Source organism: Leptosomus discolor, chromosome 4 (genome assembly GCF_034619465.1).
Source record: "Leptosomus discolor isolate bLepDis1 chromosome 4, bLepDis1.hap2, whole genome shotgun sequence".
Lineage (NCBI taxonomy): Eukaryota > Metazoa > Chordata > Aves > Leptosomiformes > Leptosomidae > Leptosomus > Leptosomus discolor.
In genome coordinates, this window is record NC_141394.1 from 52,043,316 (window position 1) to 52,055,401 (window position 12,086).

Consider the following 12,086-nt stretch of genomic DNA (forward strand, 5'->3'; position numbering starts at 1 on the left):
CTAAATGTAGTACAGACAAGATGACACCAGCGCTGCCACTTTCCCCCTTACAATAGCCCCCCAACACTATTTCAACAGACTCATCCTCAGTAGACCAGTACTCTCAAACATGTTTTTACTATCCTCACTGTGGTGGTTTGACCCTGGCTTAGATACCAGGTGCCCACCAACGCCGCTGCTATCTCTCCCCTCCTCAGCTGGAAAGGGGAAAGAAAATATAATGAAAGGCTCGCAGGTTGAGATAAGGACAGGGAGATCACTCACCAATTACCATCATGGGCAAAATAGACTCGACTTGGGGAATTCATTTAATTTATTACCAATCAAATCAGGGTAGGATAATGAGAAATAAAACCAAATCTTAAGTACACCTTCCTCCCATTCCTCCTTTCTTCCCAGGCTTAACTTTATCCCTAATTTTTTCTACCTCCTCCCCCTGAGCAGTGCAGGGGGACAGGGAATGGGGGTTGTGGTCAGTTTATGACAGATTGTCTCTGCTGCTTCTTCCTCCTCATGCAGAGGACTCCTCACACTCTTCCTCTGCTCCAGCGTAGGGTCCTCCACAAACTTCTCCAACATGAGTCCTTCCCACGGGCTGCAAGGGAACCTCTGCTCTGGCACCTGCAGCAACTCCTCCCCCTCCTTCTTCACTGACCTTGGTGTCTGCAGGGTTGTTTCTCTCACATATTTTCACTCCTCTCCTCTGGCTGAATTTGTCATTTTCCATCCCCGCCCCATCCCCGCTTCTTAAATTGCTACCACCATCGCTGATGAGCTCAGCCTTGGCCAGCAGCGGGTCCATCTTGGAGCCAGCTGCCATTGGCTCTATCAGACACAGGGGAAGCTTCTAGCAGCTTCTTACAGAACCACCCCTGTAGCCCCCTGCTACCAAAACCTTGCCACACAAACCCATTACACTCACATATCATGCTCCATGCATGCAGTACATGATAACCCTGGTGTCATCTTACAAAAATGTCACTCTAGCCGCCCCGACACAACCCTTACATGACTGCAGACATTTTCAGCAGAAAAAGCACAAGCTAAAAATTTATGTCCCCAGAGGGAGACCAGATGTAGCCAATGAGATCCAGGGCGAGTATTCTTCTACCTGGATGCAGATAGTCCTGTCTAATGGAAACAATCATTAACAACATACTTCACTATTTTTGGCTTGAAGGACATGGTGTTTCTTCCAGAGATATTAACCTTCACGCACCTGTCATCATGTTATCTATGCAAACCCTGAATTTTCCTCCTCTGATATGAAGAGGAAACTTTGCAGGTACAGTTGGAAATGGGAGACACTGTTCTGGCAGTTTGAACAGTAGCTACTAGAAGACTGTAGTCCCTACTGGGAAATAGAGCATTTGCTGTGAAAGGTAATGGTAATTCTACATTAAAAGAGAGGAGTCTTGTCTAGAAGACTACAGGTAGGTTATGTTAAATATCACTAAAATAAGGGGGGCTTTTCTGGATATTGTTTCAACGAGAGGGAGGTAGAAAAAGAACAAAACTTCAGAAGTATAAAGCAAAGATGACATCAAAATGCAGTTATAAAAGCATTCAGGCTGTAATACCATGCTAAAAGCAACCCTGCCTTGTTTCTGCTGCCCCCAGCTGCTCATTCGTATGTGCGTCTCTGTTATGCACACAGCACGGCTTCAAAAACACAGCTTGAGAGGACAGGCAATTGTACAGAAGGGCAAGAACCTTTGAAAGGGCTTTCCCACCAAACAGTGATCCTGTAAAACTGTGATCTCATAGGACTACCATAAGAAATTACTTTTTATTTTTAGTTTAAGCTTTGACTGGAACTCTTGCAATGCTAAAAAAATGTATTTATCTTTTGTGACTATGGAAACAGTTGTGTTTCAGTTTTTTGGGGTATTTTTAATTCTTTGCCAATAAAAGGGAGGATTGTCTTTAAGACACACGATTTCATGCTTTTTCTGACAGAGACAACCTGCATGGACCTGAATTTTGCTTCAAAATAAGGTAACAGCTGATACTGTTTGACACATAAACTTTTTATTTTCTTGCTTTTGCACATCTGCGTATAATACATAAAGGAACTTAATTTGCCTCACAGTATAGTGTGTTTTATGAATTAGAACCTATACCTAAATGCACTTTAGCTGTAAGAAATTATCTTCAACGTTTCATCAGTGCCAAAGCAGTTCTCCATCACCTTTAACAAATAGCTTTGTTGATTACAATTTTCAGTATATTCCATAAAATAACTTCATGCAGAGCATAATCAGTGAAGCTATACATAAAAACACAAATACAAAAACTTATTTTATGGATAATTTCAAAGACAGTAAGAGGACCAGCTCTGTTTTTTCTATGTATGTCCATGTAATACACGTACGCTCCTGAGCTGGTTCAGTTCTATGTAACTATGCCAAAACCAGAAGCATTATGCAGACATGTGAACTGAAGCTGTATTTGCAATTCCAGAACTGGAAAAATTATATGACTCTCTTCAAAGTGCAACACAGCCATTATTCACAGCCACAGAATATTAATTTGCTGTGAATGAATATTCACTTGGCTGTGAACAGCCAAGTGCCTAACTGTCCTGGTTTGGCTGGGATAGAATCGTAGGCCAGACGTTAGCAGCCTCAAGCCAGGCAGGGCAGCTGACTGGAGTTAGCTACAGGTGCAGCCCATACCATAATGTCATGGTCATTATAAAGGGGGGTGGGGGTGAGGGTGATGGTGGTGTTCTTCTTCTTGCTTCTCCTCTGCTTCTACTGAGGACTATTTGGCTAAGTATTTGTTGTTTATACTGGTGGTGGTTTTGTTAAATCTGTTGTACTTCCACCTATGGAAGTACACTCCTTTTTTCCCCCAATTTCCCTCCCTGACTGGTGAGGGGTCATCAAGTGATAGAGTGACTGTTATGTTTAGCCCTGGGTACAGGCTAAATGTAGATGCTAACCAGGAGAATGTAAATTAAATCCACTAGGTTCCTCCTCCTCCCTCTTTTAGTGCCCCTTGGTACAGATTCCTGAAAGGACCAAGTAAATATAAAACTAATTTTATTCCTAGCTATGCTAGCATTAATAGGCCTTTGTATAAATATCCTAGAAAGAACTGAATGGAAATGAATAGTAAGGTACATCAAGAAAGGTCTTAAACTAAAAAAGAGGTTGTTCCTGGCATTATCAGAAATTGTTTTTAATTGAAACAGGAAATAATCACATACCAATAGCATTGGCGTTCCTGTTACAAGAGGTTTTGTATTTCAGTGGAAGACCAATACAATCTACAATAAACAAATGTTTGCTTTATTGCATACTATTTCCCACTGGATATATTTGATTAGTTGATTGGCTTAAACTCACTGTGCCCTAATCCAACATGTACCTCCAAATAGCCTTCAAGATGGAGAGCTACCTAGTGCCAAATTAGTCTGGGGACAACATAAGTAGTGGGAAAACAAATCAAGGTAATTATTGATGAAATATAATCTTTAACAGGAAATACATTTGCAGAAAGACAGACTGGCCCAGGAATGTTTTGGTAGTGGTCCTAATCTAGCAGAGAAAATCTTCTTTTACTCTGACCATTCACATGAATTTTAATCAATGTTAAAAGCTGCTGTTGATGTTTCCAGTTTTTATGATCCTGAAGAAAAATGTTTGGGATGTCATATATCCCTTGAATATGCACACGAAGATGAGCCACCCACAGTAATTTTTAAATCCTAAAAATGGCCCGCGGCACTGAGTTGCTTGCAGTCATTGAAGCTCTGAAGTACTGGCTGGATTCCAAAGCAACTCCAGTGCCAAAAGAACAAGTGGAATTACTTTCAGATTATTACTAAACTCACAAAGCATTTGCAGAATTTCTACTTTTTGATTAACAGCACCTTTAGCTGTTGCCTTAACAGGGGAAGCAAAAATATAGATCCGATGCAGTATGTGACCTAACTGGCTGAAAATCTAACCTATTGAAAAATGCTTTTACTTAAAAAACAAAGAGCAAACAATAAATGACAAAAGCCCATAGCAGGTTAGATCCTTTCTGAATCCACTATGAATAAGCTGAAGAATGGCAAAGCATGAAGCAAAATATTGTTCGCTGTGACCATTAAAAAGAAGCTTGAAAATTCTGAAACTACTTTAGTGGTCACTTCCAAATATTGTCATGGCAACCAGATCAGGAGTTAAACTGTCAAAACTTTACTGAGCTCTGGAACAACAGAGAGCAAAAACCAAACATTTAAATAAGATTTAAGAAAAACAGTAGAAAGCAATAAGAATTGGCAGCTATTGTGATGTGGTATTCCTTCTGATAGCTGAGTTCTTCTGAAGTTTATGTTGAATACCAGATGCAACTACATGTGCATGCTGTTTTGGGCAATAATATGTTTGTCAGTGATAGGATGGAGAAGAGTCAGTATTTTCAAGCTATCTTAAAAACCTGCATGTTTTCATACCTAAAACAACAGTATAACTCAATCAGAAAGTAAGTCAGATAAATAAACAACAAAAACCTTGGAAAATAGGTAACCTGGTAATATTTCTAGCTTAGGCAAAGCTCCTAAATAATTTTAGACAAATAACTGTGGATAAACTACACTTGTAATTTAGAATGTACTTAGACTACATTGTAATGCTACCAATAAAATTGAAATGTCTACTGGCTGAAAGATAATCAATGAGCTATACCTCATAAAGTAACTGAAGTTTTACCAGAAAGGCACTTCTGTTTTACAGGATCCAGTAATCATACTTGGATTGACCTCTAAATTAATTTTAATTTTCTCAGTAATGCTCTTTTGCATTCCTGGAAGCAATATTCCAAGCCTACAATAACACGCTCTCAAATGAAAAACTAATCTGGGTATATATATAGAGGTTTCTAGAGTCTGTTCAGAACACTGGTGTAATGCCCTGAGAATTTATGTGAACTGAGGCAAACATTTCAGTTATCCATCAGCCAAGATCTGGAAAGTAGGTAGGAAGGACTACAAATGAGTTACAAATTAAGTGGAGTAGTAGCGCTACCACTATTTCTAAAAAAAATTATGAGGTCGGATAAAGGGTATTAGAGACAAAGGCAGGGCAGAGAAAGGAAATAATACTGTACTACCCCACGTAACTGCTCTTGCTGTATTCTAATTTTCCATGTCTTCTGGTAAGCTTATTTTTACCCACTAAAGACAAGAAGTTTATGAAGCACCAGCAGTCCAACTTCAAATTCTATTTGTTGCTTGCATGGAAGGAAAAAATATTATTCCTAACAAAGCTGCAAATAGTAGTCCTTGTCAATGTTGTCGAAATAACAGGAAGAATGTAAAACAGCAAATAGGTGCATTTCAGAATGAGGTAACTGCTTATTCCCTGATTTCAATAGACTAGGCTGTATAGCTATTATCATTATATTTGATACATTCAGGGAAATGTGAAACTTGTCTTAAAATTCACATTTCAGGAATCATATCTAGTTGAAATTTCAAGTTGATTTCAGTTCTTTCATAAAAAATTATTTAACACACAGAAACCCATAGTGCCCTACTTTTAACAAAGATGTGTTAGCTTCAACACTTTTGTATGGTGTCTTAATCAACCAACATAAATTAATGCACATTCTTGACTCTTTCTGTTTAGAATATAAATTTTTTTTTTTTTTTTTTTTTTAAATACCAGGACAACTTCCATCTTGCTCAGTTCTGTCAATAAAACAACTCTGGTATACCCATTGAACAATCAAAAAAACCCCCAAATATTTCATTAAATGAATTTCAAAACTTAGGCACTTTGACAAGAAAGGAAATAATTGGGAAAATATTAGAAATTACTCTCCATGTTTTTGTCTATCTGGAATGGATCTCACTCATGCTAAAAAAATTATTTAGGAAAGCAGCAAATCCATGTCAGGTGCACTGGAACTGAACAAAGGAAAAATCCATCACATTTTGTATTTCAGAAATTTCTTTTTGAGAGCCAACAGAAAATAATTATATAACTGATTTCTGTAGTGAGCAATTCAGAGAAAATACACATAATTTCCATTTGCATGTTTGTATCAGGAATTGTTGCATAGTCATCTTAATTTGGAACTGAAGAAAATCCTAGTTTTATGAAAAAATAATTATCAACAACTGAATAGCTCTCATCTGGAAGTGTCACAGGTGTACATCCGAAATAAAAAGTGAAAATTTAGATATCTGGAAAAGGCATAATTTGAAATCTTGGTTTAACCACACTTTATCCTAACCATAGTCAAAGTACTTTGCATCAAAACTGTAGAGAAGCACCTTGTTATTCACCACTCGTGATAAGTACTTAACAATGACACAATGTGTATGTATTTGTCATAAATCTGATTTTATAGTGATTTCTAACACAGTTTAAACTAGTGAAAGTTCTAATGATACCTCATTGTTCCTGAAAAACAGTATTAGTGTATCAGCATGGCAATGTGCTAAAAAAGGCTGTCTCCTGTCTGCAGACACAGAAATTATTCAAATACCTAACTCATGAGGCTTAAAGGACAGGGACCACAGCACAGAGTGTTCTATGTGGACAGCAGCTTCTGACAGTGCACAAATGTTGTTTCTGACAACGAGCAAATTCCTGTAAAGAGCTGTAAGGTTCCTTTGCCAAAATTTGGCCTTAAACTAGAACATAATATTGTTATTGGTCAAAAAAACTTCCACATGTAGTGAATATATAGGAAATATACAGGGTCACACATAGGGAATAGAAATGTCTATTTGTCCCCTATTACAAATTATCACATAATTAACCCTTCAGCCTGTTGCTGAAGTTACCAACATCTCAGTTCTGCTCAATACTAATATTTGTTCCATCACTTTCTTAAATTTAGGATAATTTCACAGGTCTGTTTGAAAACAGAAAAGTAGCATAAGGTATGTAAGGTAAAATCCCCATCATAAAATGGATTTTTTTTATTACAAAACTTTAGCAGAGTAATTGAGTAAACTGCTACTGTAGAAGAATAAACAGTTGGGGTGATAATTGCCAGCAAGTAGGTGATAACGCACAGTTGGGAGGGAGCCAGGGTTGGTAACTGGATTAGCCACTAATAAAATCAATTGTAAAGCTAGGGTCTTAGACTGACAGAAACCAAACAAGCAAATGAACAACAAAGACCCATCATTGAAAGGAAGAAAACAAAAACAGAAAAACAAGATTATAAAGTGATAGAACTGTCAGACTTGAGTCATTATCCCACAACTTTTAAAAGTCACTTATGAGTCTAGATTTACTGATTTGTTTCTTATATCGAAGTGCATTATTAACAAGAAAAAAAAAAAAAAACAACAAAACACCCCCTCGTCTTGCCCTAGTTACCACCAGTGGCCTTTTCCTAAGGATGTGTAATGGAATAATCTACTACTGAGAAAGAAAAGCTCAGGTGAAAGAATGATTGAAGAGTTAATCCATTCATCCTGTTTACAGCAAATCACTTCCTCAGTGTCTGATAATACAGCCTGTGAATAGGCTAAAAAAGAGAGAAAGAAGCTGCAAAGGCTCTTCCCTCCCTCTCCCGGTATATCACAGCAATAAGCTGCTCTTTTGTCCGAGGGAGATGATGCCCTTGCCCTTGCAAGCCTGTTTAAGACTCAGAAACTTGGCAGGGCCAAAACGGACACTGCAGCCATCCTCTGGGCCTCTGCTGATTTGCAGCTTCACTCAGCACCACACCGTGGGAGAAACGCAATACTGCATCTTTCCACCGGCAAACTAAAGTGTGCAAATTTTAGCCTGTATTTCCTTCACTTGTTTATGTCTCTTCTTATTTCCCTGTGAGTGGCTTCTTCCACTGCTTTTTAAACAAACAAAAGACTATATTTATTCAAAATATATTGATTCAAAACACCCTTCTTACCAATCTCTGCCTTCCAACCACAGAATCTGTTATCTGCACCATGTGATTTGTAGGAGCCACCATCCCCAGAAACATACCCAAACATGGGGGGCACCTTGATTGTCTTTTCCCCTCGGTTGGCACAGCCTGGTGTGACATGCACTCCCGTGTGTGATAATGCGAGGACTGGAAGGCTGCCAAGTCCTCCAGTACCCCTTCCTATTGCTTCTTTACACCAGTTGTCTCAGGACATGCTGTAAAACTCTGTAAGAAGTCCTACTGATGTCAGTGGCACTTGGTGTAGAAGATCGAATCTTTCATACTGAGATGTAATGGGTTACCACATCCAGAACCTGATCTACTTATTTTGGAGAGTAGTAAGTCAACTCCCACCCCAGTTCCATCTTGAACTCTCCTCATACGGTGAGAAAATTTTGAACTCTCCCTGTTTATGGTGAACTGAAATGATGCCAAAAAGATAATTTCAGTAGAAACAGAAAATGTTATTTCCATTAAATGAAAAAGTCAATAATTTGTCCACCTCCCTTTGCCTCTGCTTTAGTTAGCTTCCAGAAATGAAGATAAAGAAGAGTAACCTCAATCTCCCAGTGAGCTCCTTAAAGAAAAAAGGATTCACTCACAGAGGTATCTATGTTAGATTCTCTTGTCTCTTTACTAGATCAAAGCTTCACAGAAAATAAGAGTCACTGCAAGTAATTAGATTTCCCAATCTTTACTTATATGGAAATATTCCTTTCTAGTTTCCAGAAAAATCAAATGTTCATTTTCATACCCATCTCCTCCCACAACAACTCATAACATGAGAGTGTCCTGAGCACCTGTAACAGAAGTCCATGTCTGGGGTAGAGCATATGACTGAAATTTGAGACAGTCACTGGGACTGAGAAATTTGAGACAGCTGAAATATTAGTGCAGTAAAGTAGAAGATGTCTTAAGGCTGCTAATTAAAACCTGGCTGTTAACAATTATGTTATCTAATATTTCATATTCGTGTAGTCTGTATCCTGGCTTAGCAAACCTGTTTTTTGAAAAGCAATACCTTAAAATGGGTTACACAACAGGCAGTAAAGAGCCACAAAGCTCACGTACATGCCGAGGTTAAATAGATGTGCGTCTTTGTATTAAACCATAGACAACCTAATAAAACATTCTAAAGAGCAATTAAGGCCTAAAACGCTTCTAAGTGACACTGTGCTGCAATGAGGTCAGTGCCCAGTCAAATCTTTCTCAGTCTATAAATAATGGGAGATTCTGGCAGAATGCTCGGTACCAATGTGCCTTGATTTTGCAATACTTTCACTGGAGAGGCTGAAAACAAGTTGACCTTCAGAACATGTTTTCAAGCTCTTCAATTTGCTCTGCAGTTTAGAGGGACTGAGGCATCTGGGTAAACTGGAGGGGAGACGCAGGTCTCTGTAACAGCTGAAATAGCCTTCTCAGCTCTCACTGGTATTGTTTTGCTCTGGGGTGGACTTCTTGCTACTGTCTAAACAGATATTAACTGACAGTCTTTTTATACAGACAAGTGGTGTTTTATATTTATACATTACTAAAATGGGCGGATACCAACAGGAAGCTTTTTGCCAACGAAAAAATACTAGCCCTAATACGTACTGCTCGCCAAAATGCAGTTGTTGCAGCAACAAAAGGAACAGAACCGTAAAGAAACTGGACAGAAAACATCAATCTGAATGCTTAGGGCTATATTAAGTGGCAGCTGCCAGACAAGACCGGAGATGTTAAACCACCCCAGTGTTCTTCAGAGAAATTACACCCGTTTCCTGCCAAACTCCAGAAAACATCGCTTGCATCTCGCTCGCTTGGCTTTGCCTCAAGTCTTGACAAGGCTTACCGCGCTCCCCACTACGGCCCCGAAGCGGGAGCTGGTACCGGGCCCAGCCCGGGCCGCACCGCCCGGCGCCGGCGGGTGGCAGCACCGGCGCGGCCGGCGGGACCCGGGCAGGGCTCGGCTGGCTCCGGCCCCTGCGGGCATGGCCGCTGTTCACGCGCGTTCAGGCTCCTTACGAGCCTCCCTCCTTCCCTCTGGTTATATCCGCTTTATTGCGGTTCCAACGGGACATGCATAATATGCGTGAGTGTGCAGATCGAGGGACTGAAAGCTTTAATAATGGTTTCCCTCGACTCAGAAAACTAACCTTGAAATGGTCAGACACAACCCTGAAGTACTAGTACTTTGGGCACCACTGCCAGAGTCACGTTTTCAATTACAAGGCAACACCTTCCGAGAAAAAGGACGCAGCTCCACAAAATGTCTTCTAATTGCACGTAAGCTATCGCATCACTACTCGCTCTGCAAACAAAATAAGAAGTCGGGACATCTCCACCAGAAACAGAGCTAGATTTGCTGAGAGGGGAAGCTGGAACAACATACAGATTTCTCAGTAGGTTCAGCAGGTTCAGTAGCCATTATTTTTAAAAGTATTAGTTAAATACATAGTGCATCTCATTTCAGTATAGAAATGTATATTAAAAAGTATATAAAAAGCACAAAATCAAGCATTTTGTTGTTCAAATTACAGGAAGAACCTAAATATGTATACATTCTTTTAGTTTAGACTAATTTTGAAACAGACACAAACATCCCGTCCTCCAAAACAAGGGTCCCATGAGCCTGCTGAGATGCAAGTCTTGGGTCTTGGGAGGATCTTAGGACCTCAGGGGAGAAGAAGGTGAGATCCATGGTGGAAATCCTGTCACTGTCACTTCATGCCTGTATCCGAGAGGTTCCTTTCCAGCAGTAATGGCAAGGACTAAAATAATTGTGGTGATTTTCCTTCACCACTCCAGTGCTGTCAGGAGCAGTGCAATCTGCACACACCTTTGTCATATGTACATATTTCTACACATTTGTAATCCTTTAGTCACTACCAAGCTAAACCACCTTAACAGGGACTTTTCTTTTGCACTGCAAACCTGTCTTGTCCCTTCTTGTAAGTATGTGAATTGCTGAATCTAAAACTGATTTATTTTCAATATATGATTAAAATGGTTTTCTTATACATACACTGCAAATTCATTGCAACAGACTAGAAAATTGAGCAATTATATAAAAAACTTGAATTGTAAGAAACTTTTTTGAATGTATGCTGAAGTCACAGTCAAGACCCCTACGGACAAGTTCAGCAAAACAAAAAAAAAGCCCAAAGGCCAAGCTCCCTCACTCACACATAGCATGTTTATCCCACCTCAGTCTTAGCTATTGATCCTCTTCTCAAACACTGTTTTGACTCATTCCCCTAATTCTTAACCAAGCCTTCTCAATCAAAAGAGGCTACAGGTACTCCAGAAAGCAGATCTTAATCGAAGTCCTCAAAACAGAAATGGGGCTCACCTGCAAGTATAAAAGCTGCAGTCTTTTACAGGGCTTATCCTGGCCACAAGGCTAACAGACAGGCAAAACACTTAGTTAGGTCCAGGCTTTTGAATTTAAACACAGATAAGTTCCTAAATTCCAGTAGTGAAACACAGTGGGACTATTGGGAAGAATGTGGATACAGCACGGTTAGCAGACCAGGCAGAAATTTGAGAGCAGACCTAGGTGAATGCAGTGAGACACATCATAAGTGACAAGGATAGAAAAGTTGAACTCAGCATGTTTCTGGGCCTTATGGCACACATCATTTGGAGGAACAGCCTGAGAAGAAAGAGAGGGCTACCTGCTTTGGCTATTCTTTGGCCACTTTGTGTTTGGAGAAAAGTAAGAACTACTCACCACTCCACCTGATTGCTATGTATGTCCTGAAGTAGGTAGGTTCAGTTCCCCAGAATGCCATGCTGGGATTGTACACTCTCATCCCGAGAATCCTAACATCAGAGGCTGCAGCGAGGCTAGAGACTTGTGGCATAAGAACAGCTACTGCTTCTGACTGTGGGACCTCCTGTGGGAGACCTGCATCCCCCTTTTTCTCAGCTGCCGGTTCTGTAGGGATGTTAAATTAGCTTCTGCCTCTAAACTTGTCCATCTCCATTCCACCAAACTGTTGTGATAACATCCTGTCCCGCTGCTTGATGCTCACCGATGACTGCTCTGGCAGGGGGGTTGGACTAGATGATCTTTCAAGGTCCCTTCCAACCCCTAACATTCTGTGATTCTGTGACTGGCTTAGCCTCCAACACCATGAACAATCTGAACAGAAGGTCAGTTGCTAAAAAGAGCTGATTTGTTCTCTTCAGAAGGGTTAGTTTCCCATAGG

General features: G+C 40.0%; 1 protein-coding gene across 1 annotated transcript in view; it reads right to left on the reverse strand.

Annotated features, from left to right (window-relative positions):
* Positions 1-11,738, reverse strand: part of TRMT9B (tRNA methyltransferase 9B (putative)) — a 91,815-nt gene extending 80,077 nt beyond the window's left edge. The window contains exon 1 of the mRNA XM_086464608.1: positions 11,614-11,738. Within this exon, the coding sequence (XP_086320734.1) occupies positions 11,614-11,738 (125 nt within the window). The remainder of the gene's footprint in view (positions 1-11,613) is intronic.
* Between the last annotated feature and the right edge of the window lie 348 nt (positions 11,739-12,086).